This window comes from Passer domesticus, chromosome 1, assembly GCF_036417665.1.
Source record: "Passer domesticus isolate bPasDom1 chromosome 1, bPasDom1.hap1, whole genome shotgun sequence".
Classification (NCBI taxonomy): Eukaryota; Metazoa; Chordata; class Aves; order Passeriformes; family Passeridae; genus Passer; species Passer domesticus.
Window position 1 is genome coordinate 30,731,675 of NC_087474.1, and position 17,380 is coordinate 30,749,054.

The following is a 17,380-nucleotide window of genomic DNA, read 5'->3' on the forward strand; positions in this document are numbered from 1 at the left end:
CAACAAGCCCTGCTAAAAAGTTAGTCCCTATCTTTTTTATAAGTCCCCATTAAGTACTGAAAGGCTCTGATAGTGTGTCCTCAGAGCCTTCTCTTCTCCAGCCCGAACAATCCCAGTTCTCACAGCCTCTTCTCAGAGGAGAGGTGCTCCATCCCCCCAAGCATCTTTGTGGCCCTCCTCTGGACCCATGCCTTTCCAGGAAATGTGAGGCTCACTTTTGGGGTCTGAGCTAGAAAATTATGTACTTAAGTTCTGCAGTTATTGAGACAGTGTGCTTCTCCATCCTACCTCCACAATGCTGCTCCACAAATGACTATCTGAGAAAGAAATCAAATCTTACAGCACCTGACAGTGCCCACCAGCATGATCTGTGAAAGGGATTTGGGGTGAATGTCTTGGATCTTGGCTGTTTGTCATCAGAAAGACAGGTTGAGGTGATTTTATGGGGAAGAGCATCCTGTGCCAGCAGTTTCACCAAGGTGGCAGTTTGTGCCCATCAGAGACATTGCGCACAGCCATTGTGTGTGAAGGGGCTCTTGCTGGCAGTCTTGGTTCTCCTCAGTCAGGTGGGGCCACAGAGAGCCCTGCCCTGTGCCAGGGGTGAGGGAAATCTGTAGGTGACAGTGGTGAGACAAGGGGTCTGCAGTGACCAGGAGTCTGCCTGAGGAAGCCATGACTGGTTTGCTCCTAGGGAGAATAGCTGTTCTGATTTCTAAACATACAAGGGAAAAATTATTTTCAACCCTTTGGGGCATAAAACAATTACTTCATTCGAGTGGAATTGGAGACCATAGAAATTAATTTGGCACATCTTACTAAAGAGGCTAAAGTGTGTTCAATTTTATTCCTCTGGGAAAGATTTAAGTTTAATTTTCATAGCAACATTTTCTGTTACTATAATAAACCATGTGTTTATACATGAAAGTACATGTTTAGGAGTGTTTGATCTTTTTCATCTAGGTCTTTTTTAACTCAATCTGCTGAAATTGAAATGGAGTTAAATGTGTATGCTCCATGGGACAATTCATTTCCATTTGTGTTTTAATCCTGGAAGTGAATCAACCAGGATGAAGCCTTGCTGGCAATATCTGTTGCTCCTTCACCTTTTCATTCATAGAAATTATTTAAGATAGCGCAGACTTAACTGCTCATTCTGCCAAACCAGAAGGGAAAAGATCAAATTGCAAAGACCATCTCAAACACAGGTTTGTTACTGACTTCTTTGTAGAGGTTAATTAATTTTTATTAATTTGATCGAGGAAATTTCCATTATGTCGCAATTTCAAAAGCTGAAAAAACTGTGTTTTGGTGGACCCAAGAAGCATAGTTAAAGTGAGCAGAATGACAGAATAGTTTCTGGAAAGCTCTTCAGAAAGGGAATATGCAATCCTTTAGGTTACAGCAATATGTTAACATTTTACCCTGTACACAGGGTATTATTATTTCCTTGTTAATTCAAAAGTATCAGTAAACTTGGAGTTGTGACTCTGGGAATGTTATAATGCTGAATTGAACTAGAGAGGCATGAGATGGGCTTCCAACACAGTGTATACTATTTGCTCTTTAAAACAGAAATTAATTTTCTTAATGTTAGATTTCTGGATGCATTTTCCTGATCAGGTAAATTATTTACAAGTGTTACATATAGAGACACATTCAGATGGCTTTCACCAAAGATTTTTAGTGGATAAACTAAATTTAAATGAATAAAATAAAGCTGGATAAAGTGAAACAAAATACCACAGCAACATTGCCAAAAATTAAAGAAAATATAAAGAAAAAAGGTTTTTTTTTCACATATAATATACAGAACTGTCAGTTCTGTAAGCTTTTTTTCCCTGAGTGTTAGTATGCAATTTACATGCAGTTCTGGTGCAGATACAAAATCAGTTGATTCTACTCAAAAGATAGAGAATGTTTTTTAAATGTTGGTTTATAGAAGTGTCTTGCAATTAAAGCTAAAATAATTCCTAACACTATGCTCACCAGCAGTCATGGTATATCTTTAAGATAAAATAGAATATTTATTACTGTACTTTTTTAGACACTTTTTTTTTCATTTTTAGAATTTTGGTATTAATTCATTGCTACAAATATCTGTGAACTTGGAAAATTAGGTTTTTGGAAGGATTTAATCCCCTTCTAACATAAATTCAAATAAAGAAGTACTCTGTCATATTATGTAGTTGGCTTTACTGCCTGCTGGCTAGAGCACTTAGCTGGCAGGAGGGCAGCCAAATTCTCTTTTCACCTTCATTTTTACCCTACAGCTTTGTGGAGCAGGGAGATATTGATTAAATTCCACTTGAAGAGAAGGGGCTGGTGAAGCCCAGGTGTGTCCAGCTCCAGGTGCAGATGTGATGGGTGCCCTGGGATTACTCTCTTCTTCACTATCCTGATCCAGAAGGGATTTTCCTAGCTGTGTCCCTGCCATTTCCCTGTGCTCCTGGCACCTGTGTACCCACAAGGCTGCTGGGTTTGCCCAGATGCAGACCATTAGAAGGTGGGCTGTAAGCTTTGCTGGTCTCCAGGAGCTTGGATCTGCTGTGTGGCAATTTTGGCAGTGTGCTAAGGAGAGAGATTGCTGCATGTGTGGGGAATGCTTTTTTTTTTTTTGGTAAGGTGTTATTTAAACAGGCAAATTTTTGGAAACAGAAACAAATCTTAAAATTGTTAAAATTATAAATACCAAATAAAAATAACTTGATAAAACATATAATAATGATACTTAAAAGAATTAGCAGAATATGGAGATTTACTGTTCCGTTAGATTGGGTAGGAAGTATATTCTATATATGCATACACTGATCTTTTTTTGCAAGTATATAAATCTAGGTTATTAAAAACCCAGAGGAGTGGTTATAAACCACATCTAAACTAAATGAATGTTACATGTTTAGTTCATGCAGAAGTCTTGTAAAGTTGTTAATACCGATGGACTAAAATCCTGATACTTTCAAATCCATGGCAAAGCTTTCCATGTCTCAGGGTCAGGACTCACTCTACTGTACTTCTGAATTTCATTGCTCCTGATAAAATCCCTTACAATTCACAGTAAATTCCTGCTGATCCCTGCACAAAGCTGCCACAGAAAGCAGAAGTGAATGGCAGCAGTGACCTACTGCTGCCTTTTTTCTTCCCTCTGAAGCACCAGGAAGCTCTGAACCAGCCTTGTCTGCGGCAGATGTGGATTCAAGACATCCCTTCTGTGGTCTGTGTGTAGCTTACTCGGTCTTGCCTTTACCTCTGGAGGATTCCCTGCATTCTCAGTATATAAACACAAATTTGGTAACATGCTTGGAAAACAGTTTTAAGCTGCTAGGTAGAGTACAGCTATTTGGCCAGATGTAGACTGTAAGAGGGTTTGAACTGGTCAGTTTTTGAGGTGATGAGTGCTTCCTTAGTGACTTGACTTACTCAGGACAAAAGCAGCCTTTTAGCACAGTTCTGAATGAGCATTCTGCATTGTAAATTTGCTGACTTTCCAGGTTATGGCCAGGTAAAGCACAGTCAGTGAATATTAGTTTTCAAGTCTGAGCCGTTCTTCCTCATGCATGCAGTCTTAGTGTTGACAGAAGAGGTACAGGTGAAATACCAAGCACCAATTACTGCACTGGTTTTACTGTCACCACTAAAACATTTATTTTCCAGGTTCTTCAGAAACTATTTGCCTTTGGGTTTTACAATCCTAATCCAGATCTTTATCAGAAAATAGCTGTCATCTTACAGTTAATTTATTTGTCAGAAGCTTCAAGGTTCATGCTGTTAAGTGCGTGATATATGAATAGTGTCCACATATTTTCAGGAACAAGCCTTACATGCTTCTGGATAGGCAGGAATGTGTTTGACTAAAATGTGAATGGAATTGCCTGAAAACATGAACAGAGAAATGATCTGGTTTGTGGTGTGACTGGGGTGGGTCTGTTCCCAAAGAGGATCAAAGTATGCTTTGCTTTCAGGGCACAAATGTGGGCTTCTCAGATTTGCTGTCTTAAGTGGATTCTTGATGAGTTAAATATATGTGGCTAATATTCTATTTTAGCCTCAGAACTATATCTAAATTCCTTTATTTGGAGAAGTGCAGCAGTTCATCCCATCATGTGTATATATTTGTGTATATATGAGTGGGTTTGTATTGTGTATTTAAAAAAAACCCTCAAACAAAATCCATGTTAGTTGAGGGATGGAGGGAGTTAGAAAGGAAGAAGATTCTTAAATAAGCAAATTAATTTTATATGCCTATTCAAAGATGCTGGGTTTTTATTTAAATGTCCACCTTGGTCACTGATACTTCTATTTGTTTATTTATTTTGCAAGTGGCTTGCAACAGAAAAGAGATGAAGACAAGCTGCAAAGTAAAAAAATTTCTGAGATTATTAATGTTTAACATGTTTAGCAAAGTAACAAGTGTAGCTTTACATGTACATGTTGCATGTTACTGTTTATGTTGCTAATGGAAAAAAGGGAGAAGGTGCTGGAGCTCTCCCTTTAGAACTAGCGTGAGCTTGCATTAATATGCACCTTTATTTTCTGCACTGCTATTATTTTTCCAAAAGTCCTCATCTGTGAATATGGTTAATTACCTTGAGTATGAATAGAGTACATCTGTGGTGTATTGATACCTGTGGTAGCCATGGATTAAGATTACCTAATTAAATGTAACAATGATTCAGAGTCAAAAGATACTGTTTACTTAGTGAGTTGACATCAAGTATTTGAGTAGCTGAAGTCTGATGTGCATAATAACCTTCTTAATCATACTACATAGGCATAATTTGGTCTTGTAAAAACCTGTTGAGAAGATTTTTGTTTAACAGGAGGGTTAAAAGGATGAAACAGTATAAAAGTAACGGGCAATATAGATGGCTATCCCTCTTACTGTGCTTCTCAAACAAAGGTGTCCCTAGTACGCAATGTATTGATTTTGCAGTGGTACACTTGCATTATATCTTAAACTGTTATTCAAAATCAATCTGTATTTCTCAGAAAATGCTTCGGTTGCTAACTCAGTTTCTGTTAAGAAAACCCCCAAAACAACTATCACTTTTAATAGGATATATCATTGCTTGTTGGTTCAAACAGCACTGAAAAAATCTCAGAAGTATGTTTAACACTACCATATGCCATCCATCAGATTTTTCTGCCATTGGAAAAACATACATGTTATTCTTTTTTTGGTGTTTTTGTTGTTGGATTTTTTTTTAACATTACGGGAGTTTGGAGATGATTATACTGATTTTAAAGCCAAAACACTGGATCTTGACAGATGTGTTGCCTCAGTTTTGTGTAGGATTTCATGACTGTTCTAGTTTAGAATCTGTGTTCAAAGCCAGTATCCATATACATTAAACTGTTTATTTATAATTAGGAAGATAGTTTTGTGCATTGCTTAAATTACAGCTTTAATTAAGCTACTTATGAATTGAATGCCTTGAAATACTGACATATGTATTGCAGGTGGGAATCAAACCATGTTCTATGATTCTGTTCTTGCTTTAGTGATGTTCTGACTGCAGGTTCCTTCCAGAAGTTAACCCATAGCTAAAAGCAGATATAAAATGCAATTCAAAGAAACAGGGAGATTTTCATACATCCTGTATTAATAGAATACAGGATTAATACAATTTGTCTGCATGAGGCACAGAGAATCCATGGATGGCAGGTGTGTCCAGGCTCTCCATCCAGTGTAGCACATAGTTAACCTGGGTAGCTGGAGCATGCATTATTCTTACACAAGAATATTGAAAACTTAAGATAGGAAAGAACTAATTAGAAACAGTTCTTCAAAATATTATTTAGGTGTTGTCATATGTCGAATAGAAGTGAGTGAAGTCATGTTATTAAGAAGGAGGTAAGTATGTAAATGTTCAAATGAGTGGTTGTCCTGAAAGGCACAAGGATGTGAAATCTCACGTTTCAATCAGCCTTGTTGAAGCCTCTAGTGGAGTATTGTGCTCAGTGCTTCAGGAAAAAGGATCTGTTGATAGTCATTGAGGCTGAAGAAGAAGAGAGAGAACAGGCATAAATCTTCAAATACAATAGAGATTTCTGCATACAGGAATGAAATAGTCTATTCTGTACACCCAGAATATACTGAACTTAATTTAAAGTGTATAAGGTTCAAGTCTGATGACTGAGAAAACCACTTTATGCCAAGCATAATGAATTGCTAGAACAGATTGCTAGAGAAGGTGACAGGCTCTTCATTTCTGAAAAATCTTCCAGGGAGAGCTAGAAAAATCTCTTTTTCAAATTGCATAGGTATAGCAAACCTCTTCTTGGAGCAGGAACATTGACTAATTACTCTTGAAGTCACTTTCAGATGTATATTTCTATGACACTGTATTACACTCAAACTGTGCCAGAGTATTGCAAATTAGTTGTGGGTATAAGGCAGTAATAATGAATATTTAGCTACTAATTTTGAATAAATGAATTTTCCTTAGGTAGACACTTCTGGCATTGTTAGCAATTAAATGAGTGTCTTGCATTTTATGTTTACCCTGTTTCCTTTGAAACTTTTCTCACTGATTTCAAATCATACATACATTGTTACATCTACTCTTTCCAAAGTCTGATAACTTGTCTTAATTTTACACATACCAATGAGAGTGGAAGGCAACTTAAAGAAATCTCTTCTGCTTGCCACTTGTTTGGTAAGCTTTTACAGGAGTAGGCACTTTTTTTTTCTCTAGAAAACATTAGCTTACAAGTAAGATTTGGAATTTTCGTGCGACTCAGGAGGAAGAGCCTGGTGACTTATGAGAGAGAATATATCTAAGGAAAAAAAAAGAGGAGAAAACAAACAAGTGAGAAAATTACAGGATAGAATTAGTCCACTTAGGTGGTGGACTTGATCCTTGTGTCCCTTTCAACTCAGAATATTCTGTGATTCTGTAGTTTAGAAAGTATCCAGAGTGTGGGGTATGTGTCTAGATCTGGAAAGCCTGGTTGCATACTTTTTAGGATCTGAGCTAATCTGTAATTCTTTAGCATTCTAGAATTCATCTGTTTGGGACAATTTAAGAGCACATTTAGAAATATGTGGTTTGTTGGTAAGCACATGACACTTACCAACAGCATAGCTTGGTTCAGTGCCAATCTCTGCACTTCAGAAATATTTTGGATGAGATTTCATGTTGAGAGTATTACAGAAAGAGAACTCTGCTGCTTTCTCTGCTATTTGGGTTTTTTCTCTTTTTATTTTCATTTCAAGCTTTCAACCATCTTGGAAGCTTTCTAAAAAAAACCCTGTCTGAGGAGATAATTAGCCCAAATTGCAATATTTCATTGCAATTGTTTAGTGAAGAACTACATAACTGCAAACGAACATGATGAACACATTAAAAAGGTATTGAACAATGCAAAAATAAAAGTGCATTTTCCTGCTGGTTCATAATACCTTAATTTATATTCTAATAAGTGGGGGGATGAGGAGGAGGATATAATTAAGTCATTAACAAAAATATGCTGGTGACTTTGGGAAAGCTTAAGTGTTCTAAAGAACTGAAGGAACAAGTACAGACATTTTGGTCCTACTTTTCATAGGAGTTCATAAAGAGTTTTATTGTTCTATGGGGACAAGACCTTCAAAGATACTTCTGGGGGACCTAGACATCCAAGTTATTTGGAAATTGTGCTCTGTCCCTTTCTCTTGTCCTGATCCTAAGCAAACATGCTTTCAGGCAGGAACACAGAGGAGGGAAGCTCCTGTGAGAGCTTTAGTTAAATTACTGTGTAATACCGAGTCCGACATTGAAAACTGACATAGCTAATAGCATGCAAAGAGGGGGAAACTAAAACTTTCCACCAGCATTTGTTCATCAGTAAAAGAAAAGAAAAACTGATTAGATGTGGGGTTTTTGCCTTGCAGATTCTTAGAAAATCCAGAAAATACCTTTATTTCTCAGAAATACATGGAGAAGTTGAAATCTCTTGAGCAGTATGAAGATCAGACCTACAGTAAGTGGAATGTTCAGGTGGATTAAATTTCTCAGTTTAATTTAAACCAAACTAATTAAGTATAATCCCCAAAACCAACTCCTGATGGTGAATTTTCATCCTTAGGTGTGTGCTTAGAACTGTAATTGAATATGTAACTGATGTTTGTCTTTGATTTCATAGTCAAAAAATGACAGTAATCTTCTAGGGTATGAATGAATCTTAGAATCTTAAACCTCACATATTTTTATAGAGTCATGCAATCACTCGGCTTGGAAAAGAACCCCTAACATCATCAAATACAACCTTAAACCCAGCACTTCCAGGTCCACCACTAAACCAGGTCCCTAAGTGCCACACCTATGTGCCTTTTAAATATTCCAGGGATGGTGACTCTACCACTTCCCTGGACAGCATGTTCTGATGCTTGACAGCCCTTTCAGTGAAGAAATTTTTTCTTAATATCTAATCTAAACCTCCCTTGCCTTTCATATCACAGGCAGCAGTAGCTTGGGACTGTTCAAATATGTTTTCAAAAGGTAGAATTTGATGGCTGTCAGGTAGTGCTGTCTTAAAGACACCCTCAGCCACCTTTATCTTTCTATATTCTGCCCCACACCACTCCCAGGTATAATTTTTGTGACTAGCAAGTGTAATTTTTCTGAATTAAAAAAAATCTGGTGAGAGGAATAGATGGGAAAACACTACAGCTGTAGTGTTTCCTACTGGCATTAAAAGAAGAACTTATTAAACCATTGTTTTAAGAGCAGCATCTGCATATGAGAAATGAGAAACTTTTATTTGGTCTTTTTTGGGATATGCACTGCCAGTCCATGGTGAAATTTCTATTTCTGTGCCTATATGGTCTAATATTTTTGGTGGGATTTTTTGATGTGTACCTTTAGCTGATTTTCTAGTTACTGTGAAGTGATTCAGATTCAAACTTCCCTTTCTTGTACTTTTGATAGAGACAAAAACCACATGTCAAGGTATATTTTTATCCTGCTGATTTTTTTTTTCATATGGTTTACTGAATGGTTTTTTGGGGGGAGATTTGTGGAATGAGAAAGCTACTTCCAGGTCATCTTTATATATTTGAAAGCGTGTATAGCAGCAGGAGTAGAACTCTGTTTTACTGTGTGGAAGATTCCCAACATAATTAAAATGAAGTTTTATGTGATTATACATAAAATAACTGAGTTTATTAAGTTCAAACAGTTTGTAATTACCAGTGATGCATAAAATAAATTCTAAAACATTCTAGTAAAAGCTATGACATAGAGTAAAGTTTTGGTTAAATAATTCATCCACTGTAATTTCTTATTTATGAGTAGATGCAGGAATATTCTCACTGTTAATATACTGATCTTACTAGTGTATTCCTACCATATGTGATTTTTTTTTTGTTTAAAGAAGATGCTACTCTGTTAAATAAGAATTGCCCAGAGAATAGAGTGCCATTAAGAATAGAGCTCTGTCAGTATAGCACAAAGTAATTCCTCTTCAGGCAGCTGACATTGCAGTTAATCAGAAGAAAATGCACTTTACTTGACATATGTTGAATTCTGGGATCAGTCCTTTTTATCTCTGTTTTTCTTAATAAGAACGAGCATAATCAGTGACAAATGTCACTACCTGTTCTTCATGGGTAAGCAGATGGGATTCAGAGAAAGATTTAAAATGGAAGCTCCCTTTCTGTTTGATGTAGAAAATCCATATGTTCATCTCAATCAGGTGATTGAGGATTCTCAGAAAAAAACATATTTGCTTGTAATATTTCAGTAAAAAAGTGAATGAGATTTCAATGTACACATTAAAATATTTGTGAGTTGGAATGTTTGGTTTTTTGCTGGGCATTTTTTATTTGTTTGGGTTTTTTTTTTGAGGGATTGTTTTGGAGGGTTTTTTGTTTTACTGGTGTTTTGGGGAGTTTGGTTTGTTGGTTTGGGGATTTTTTTTTTTTCCAAGATGCTGGTATAATTCTAGTGCCACCAAATTTAGGTTTCTTGTTTCTCTTCCAGTGTTGCATATGCTTACAAAATTATTTTTTTATATATTCTGAATACTTTCTCATGTTCCTTTACACAGCATAATGTGCTCTTGAGTAGAATAGCCTAAAGTAGACTATTAAGTAGCTCTTTTTTAAAACATCATAAGGGGACTTTGTTAACATTTATACAACTTTAAGAAGTGGTTTAATAAGTTAAAGAATGCAAGAATAAAAATTAACTTCTTTATATCCAGATTTTATTTTGTGGTTTCAATGCAGAGTCATTTGCATGATTTTGGGTGCTTTGAGAGGCAATGCAAATGCAGCTTTGTAGCCTCTTTGCCATAATTCTCTCAGCTTTTCTTATCTTGAATCATATATGCAGGATCTATAGATTTCACTGGCAGGTTAAGTAAGCTCAGTATACCCTACAACTGTACTTGGAGTGTTCCTTCCCTCTTCCAGCAAATCAAGAGCTTGAGATGCTGGAAAAAGAAATTTTTCTAATGCAGGAATCTATCTACAGAACTATTTGAAGTATCTATTCCAGGCTACAAGCACATGAAACAATGTTGAAAAGAAGTGCAATTGCTCAAGAAAGTGTGGGGTATTCATGTTTATATTAATGTAAGATTTTTCTTAAAATTACTTATAAATTATTTATTAGTTTAGACTATATTTTAATATTATATTTTTAATTTGATCCTAAAAGTGCTATAGTTTTGATTTAAAAACTTTAGTACTGAAGATTTTACTATTCCTTTTGTTTTTGAAACAACAGTTGCTATGTTTTAGGATATCCAGAGTAAAAATATCTCTGTTCCCAAGTCAACCAATTTCAAGATAATCCCAAAGCAAAACAAACTTTGTAGTTTCCTTTAGAGCTTTCTCAATACCCAGAACTTGCTTGATGAGTTTAAGTAACTGAATAGAAATTCAGAAATCCATAAAATCCAATTCAGAACTTAGAAATGTACATTAGAAAGCTCTACAAATCTAGGAGCAAGAGTCCAGAAAATCAGTGTACAGATCTGTATGGGGAATCAGTCTTGCAAAGTTCTGTTTCCCTCAAGATGCTGCCTTCCATAGGCAAGGTTAAAAACACATGTACTAGATCTTCTTTCTGTAATTTTGTGGTTGCACCCCCAGGAGGAGTTGCAGGGCAGCTTCCTGAAATCTTCCAGGAGCACTTGTGTGCTACCTGTGGGTATAGGTGTGTGTCTAACAGAACAAGAAAATTGTGCAGGTATGTTTTTATCAGATACTGAAACATGAAACTGTTAAAATGTGTGGTCTTTGAGTTGAATTTAGAGAAGACGGATTATTATGTGTGCTTGAAAAGTAGTGGTGGTGTAGGAAAAAAATTAGGCCCGTGAACTCTTGCTGTAGGGTGGACTTTCCCCTGCATCCATTTATCTGGTTTGTGGCAGAAGTTTGTCTTCACCAAATGTTGTTGATGCTTTTATCCGTACTTTCTGTTTCAGAGCAGCATTGATGATTGGACTAAAACCCAGTGGAGAGAGATTAATGTGGAACAGATGGATGTGCAGCTCAGAAGGTTTGCCAAGGCAGGTCCCACAGCCATCTATCTCTGCAATTTATCTGTCTCAGTGCCACCCCTTCCTCACTCTTCCCACCCACTTGGATGTTTCGGTGGGTTTATTAGTCATGTCCAAGCTGAATGTTCTGGAACATGCTTTGTTTTGGGGGCTTTCCTTTAAAATTTTATTTTTCTGAATGAGTTTGCAGCCCCTGTGGAGTTATATGTAAAATCATGCTGTCACTTTGCTGAGTTGAGGCAGTATGGGAAATAAAAAAAGCGGGTGGGGGTTTATGGCAGACCCCTCAGACAACAATCACTTTTACAGGTGGAATTTGCAGAGGTTCATCTGAGCTGCTCATAAACACAGCTCCACAGGGTTGGGAGCTGCAGGGAAGGTACTAATTTTTAAAGGGAGGGCACTTCTTTTGCTTGAAGTATTTCAATGTTTTGGTGACAGTAGCCCTGCAGAAGAAAATTCCAATGGGACAAGAGAAGTATGAAGTAAAAATAACAAAGACTCCCCAGACTATTTGTAGGATACTACAGCTGTGCCTCACAGGCAGCACAGTGGTTGAATACAAAGTCTTGAACCTAACAGGTATAAAGTTTCTTCTAGTTTCATATTTGTTTAATTCAGAAACAAATTATCTTTATTGCATGCCCATTTATTAGTCTTTTAAGAGAAAAAAACAGATTTCATCATAGAGGTCTTCTCCTAAATTGCTTCAAAATTGTGAACTCCACCTACCCAGTTCTGATACTGTTTTTTTTCCATTAAAAAAAATCCCAGTGGTTTTGGTTCAGAGGCTATAACATGGAGAAGTTGTTGGTTTTCAAAATTTTAATAAAATTATTTTGAACAATTTTGAAAAAAAAATATTAAGACCAATTTCCATTTTTTTTTTATTTTTAAAATTAAGAAATTGTGAAGCTGAAAGCGTAGCAGAGAGTGTAACAGAATCTTTCTGTTTTTCTTCAGTATACCAATGATTAACCACATACAGTTTTCATAAAAGCACATTTAACTTCTTTTTAATGCAAAAAGCTCCTAACAGTATTAGCACAAAATTGTGATTTTTTTAACTAAAAGAAAATGAAAAAATAATTGACTGTCATGTTTTAAAATCATTGATAAAAAATTTTAAGGTTTTTTTAGTTGAATTTCATTAATCCTACCAAGCAGTGACAAAGTACTGCAAATATCTGCATCACTCCCCGAGGTTTGTAGTCTCAGATACTGAGTCTGTATCTTACATCAGGTTCAATGGCAGCTGTGCAAATAAACTTACCTTCAGTGTTATGAAGTACAGAACACCAGAGTACAAGACAAAACAGAGCAAAAAAACCCCAAACCTGTAACAGCATCAAAAAATATTTTTCATAAGATAGTTAAGTCCACACTTTGGTGGCAAATCTGAAAGTGTATCTGATATCTAGAGTGCATTTAACTTCTTTAATTGTGTTTTTTAGTTAGATTCCATTTGAACACTTTGTTATATGCTTATGTTGGACTTTTTCATTGACTTAATTTGCTCCTTACTGTCTCTTTTCTTTACAGGTGAGGCTTTCAGTAGCAGAAGACCACCTCAGACCTTCTGGGACTCCAGTTTCATAAAGGTAGAAGATGAAGTCAAAAGTGTAGTTGTCAATGCTGTGCAAGAGTTGAGCACTGAAAAGGTAAGAGATGTACTTTTTATTTTCCTTATGTTTTTCCAGAATAGTATGTAGCAAACTATTTGTTTGTTTAGGTCTTTTTTCAAGAAATTAATCATAGAATTGAATATTTTCATGTGACTTACCTAGGTATCAAAATTCACAGCCTAGCAAAATGAACTTCTTGTCTGTGGTGTAGTTTACCATCACTGTTAATTACATAAAATTCAATTAAATTCCTCAGTTCAAAATATGAAATATATATATAGCCAGATGTTATTATAGCCAGAAATTTATAACCAGATGTTATTATTGCTCTTATTCCCAGACTTTGGAAGAAATCATGGACTGCCATGGAATTTTCTGACCAAGAGCATAAAATAATAGAAATTCCTTTGTTAAAGTCCAATGAATAGCTGCTTGAATGTTTAGGTAACAATCGAATAAGAATTTAATTATTAGAAATATTATTACTGTATCAATATTATTCATATACTTGATATACTTGGCAAGTTAAAACTTTTTGCTCCTGAATCTTTATTGCAGATTTATGTTTTGTCCAGATGTTAGTACTGGGAATTTACATGTATGCTGTGCAACTATACATATTCTAAAAACATTCCTGCCTCCATGTAGGAGTTAAAAAAGAACAGCTTTCTAAGCTTGTAATTCCTTCAGTTTTTAAAAAATCCCTTATTAATATGCTGTCCATTTTCAGTGTTTAAAGATGTCTTCTCTTATGATATATTAAGCTCTTGTTAGCTTTAATTCCTCTGTTCGATAGATAATTTTTATTAGTGCAGTTTTTTATGGCTTTGTTTTGTTTGTTTGTTTTTCTAGTTTCAGATATGACTGATTCTGAAAAGTAAATATGTGGTATATTTCATTGAACAAGTGAAAGGCTGGCAAAGTAAACATGGCAGATTCTGTCATTTCCATTTGGATGGAATTTCAGTGCATGTGGTATCTTCATCAGAGTAATTATCTGCTTTGTTTTCCTCTCACACCGACTGTCAGTTGCTGGTGTCACAATTTGAGACAAAGATCTGCAGGTCACTTCTTCACACATCTTTAATATCTTCTTTTGCTTACTCTTTGTTAGCTTTTTAACCTCCTGGAGGCACACAGAGATACAGTTCTGCTGAGGTGCAGAAATCTTTTCTGCAAAGTCCATATCATTTAGGAAAGTGATGGTTGAAATATAAGTTTGAGGTCTGCTATTTATTAATGGCTAAAGGTAACTACAACAATCACCATAAACTCTTGAACTGACACAAAGCATTGTGCCTTAATTGTTCATTCTGAACAAAACAAGTCACTGAACCCTTGCATAGTAAAGATGATAATTTCGTGTTGCCAATATACCTCTAATTCAATCCACAAATCTAGGGAAAGTCCTCATCATGTACAATTCTGAAAATCTAGTATAGGATAATGTTCTATAGGGAGCTTTTGTGCTTAAAATATCAAATATATTTCTAATTGTTTAAATCTGCAATTTAGAAACATTGACAGCAGCATGTTTCACTATATGCTAATAAAGTATCTTTTTTGTCCAAGTTGAGAGCCCTGTTAAGAGGAATGAAATTATTTGTGGTGTTTAACGTGCTGAAATTCTTCATGGTGCTTATTGAAAAAGGCATTGAGCTTACATGAGCAGAAACACTCTGAGTTACTAATGCTGCTAAAATCTGTCATTTTTATCTTGTTGAAGAGTTTTAAGGTATCATCAGTGATATTTGCAGTTCTCTCTGTTCATTTTACTTTTCCTTCATATTCAGTTTAAACACTGTCAAAATAGGTGTTTGAGGCTTTAATTATTTTTCTTTTTCCATCTTTCTTTTTCCAACTTAAAACAAGCTGATTAGGTGTATTCTTCCAGTTCTTTTCCCCATGTTTTTCTTGTCCCAGTTTAGTAAACCATCTGAAGTACAAAAAATAAATTTGAGAGTTGAAATAACTCCCTTTCTTTCTGTACAGCTGTTGGTGACTGACATAACAGACAAAGAAAATGTGATGGAAGCTACAGGGAAGCCAAAGGTGTAGGGAAGCTCTGAAGCTCTGCAGCAGAGGTAAAATTTCCAGTATGATTACAAACTGTTCCAAAGTGTAGTTCTGCAGCAAGCAGGAAATGAGAGCTGTCAGATTGTTTCCTTTTTGTACAGGTGTGAGATGTTCCAATCATTTTTTTGTCATTTGTTCCTGTTTGACATATTGGATTTCTACTGCTTTTCACATGACCAGCTCAACTTGAGGCATAGGCTTGTTATTTAGGGATGACATGATGTCAGAATTGTCAAAGGTCTTAAAAGTTTGTATCAAATTCACTTTCTCTGTATTTATACTCTGGGAGTCTTTCTTTCACACCTGCAACAGGATGTGGTGGATTTGTGCAGCCAAAGTCCTCCCTCCACACACTTGGAGGAATGCCTTGAACTTGCCACCTGCATTCACTCTTCCTGGCTTTAGAAGCAACCATGTTTAAAGTCACAGTCTGTTTCTTCTGCAGGAAAATGTTGTAATAGGAAGTTAAAAAAAAAACCAAAAACCAACACAAACCTGTTTCTTGAGATGTCACTTTTGTTCTGAGAGATACCAAGCTAATAGCTGGAGTGCATCAGTCAAACATAAATAAATATAGCTTATTTTTCCTTCCAGATAGGCATGTAATTGAATATTTTTATTCTTAGTACTTTTTGTGTCAATACCAACGCGTGTTTTCATGTTTTTAACTCTTTGTACTTCAAAAATAATACATTTATCTTTTTAAAAAGTGGTTTCTTTGCTCTCCCATTCAAGTGATTCTTATCTACTTTTTCATTTGATGCTTTGGTGGTTTTCTTTTTAAATTTATCTGCACATTACTGCCCTGTTGAGTTAGATTTTTTTTTCTCATCCTTTATTTGCTAAGGCTGGACTCTTTGGAAGGTTGAAGAGGAGTTTCCCCTGCCCAGACTTACCTTTTGGGGAGATTTTCTGGCACAATTTCATTCCCCTGGTTTCTTTGGTCTGAATGAAATGTTTCCTTCCATTTTCTGTAAAGGAAATGTGAAAGGCTTGCCACCTTCTCTGTTCCTTACAGCTGTGTTCATAATTACTATTTTAAATCAATAGTGGATTGTATTGTTCTGTTCTAATGTTTGGTCTGATTTTTTCCTTAACTGGGTGGGAATTCCTGGCTTTAAGGTGATTGTTAAAATCTCTGTCTCTTTTTCAGACTCTCTTTTTGTGAAAAAGCTTTGGCTGTATACTTAGAAAGCAAGAACATACTTTTTCCTTTCTTCTATTTTGGTTTTTCAGCAGACTTGCTAGACATCCTTTAAAGAGGAATACAGCCAAAACAGCTGAGCCTCTTTGTGCATTAATGTACTTAATTTTCTCTACAGAAAGGGAAGTTTCCAGCCAACCTTGTGAGCTGATAATATCATTGAACCGCACCTTTGTTCTGAACAAATTTCTAATTTACTTTGAAAATAGGAACACTTTGCATAAGCAAGGTAGTAAACATTTTTTTTTCTCTCAGCTGAGACGAGTACAAGGTGTTCAGCAAGAAGAGATGAGAGACATGTTACAAATTCTGATCTCTCTTTGCTGGAAATTTAGCCACATGGAAGTTGCATTTATTTGGATTTTTGGGTTTGCAGGACTTAGAAAGGAAAAGGTCAATGAGATCATCAAATCTATTCTTCTTCTAGCAGGGTTTGATCAAATTTCAGGCAAGCAATGCGTAGTGATGATAAGTAAGACTGGAAGATCTGTGGTGCCTGGTAGGCTGTTGCTGGCTGTGCTGCTGCCCCTTGCACAAGGAATGTTTTGTAGCTATCCTTCCATGTTCCTCCCTTGAACAATGATCTCCTAGGTTTTGTGACACCCTTCTCTATAAAAATACAGGCACTTTGATGTATTTCAGAAGCTTCATACTGTGTTATCTACATGCCAGATGATACTCCTGGCCTTGGTTACTCTCCAGCCACAGCCATCAATTCTCTGGGTGCTTTGAGTGTGCCTCAGGCAAAACCTTTTCTTGAAGGGCTGTGAGTTGTAACTCAGAAGAACTGATGCTTTCAGAGGTGATGAAGGCTTGGACATGGAGCTTTTTCAAACATGATGGTAGGCCCTTATATATTATCCATGTAACTAAATCTCAATTATTTGTTTCATCCACACATAAGGCAAGAAAACAAGTCTTCTGTTTTAGGTGTCAGGCATAGAATGTGCTGGTGTGTAGACAGTGATTTTCTAATTCCATGGTC

General features: G+C 36.0%; 1 protein-coding gene across 1 annotated transcript in view; it reads left to right on the forward strand.

The window, feature by feature from the left end:
• DNAH11 (dynein axonemal heavy chain 11) overlaps positions 1-17,380 on the forward strand; it is a 131,000-nt gene that overhangs the window by 9,416 nt on the left and 104,204 nt on the right. The window contains exons 2-6 of the mRNA XM_064412132.1: positions 11,416-11,584; positions 13,033-13,151; positions 13,456-13,559; positions 13,968-14,104; positions 15,108-15,199. Of these exons, the coding sequence (XP_064268202.1) occupies positions 11,416-11,584; positions 13,033-13,151; positions 13,456-13,494 (327 nt within the window). The 3' untranslated portion in view covers positions 13,495-13,559; positions 13,968-14,104; positions 15,108-15,199. The remainder of the gene's footprint in view (positions 1-11,415; positions 11,585-13,032; positions 13,152-13,455; positions 13,560-13,967; positions 14,105-15,107; positions 15,200-17,380) is intronic.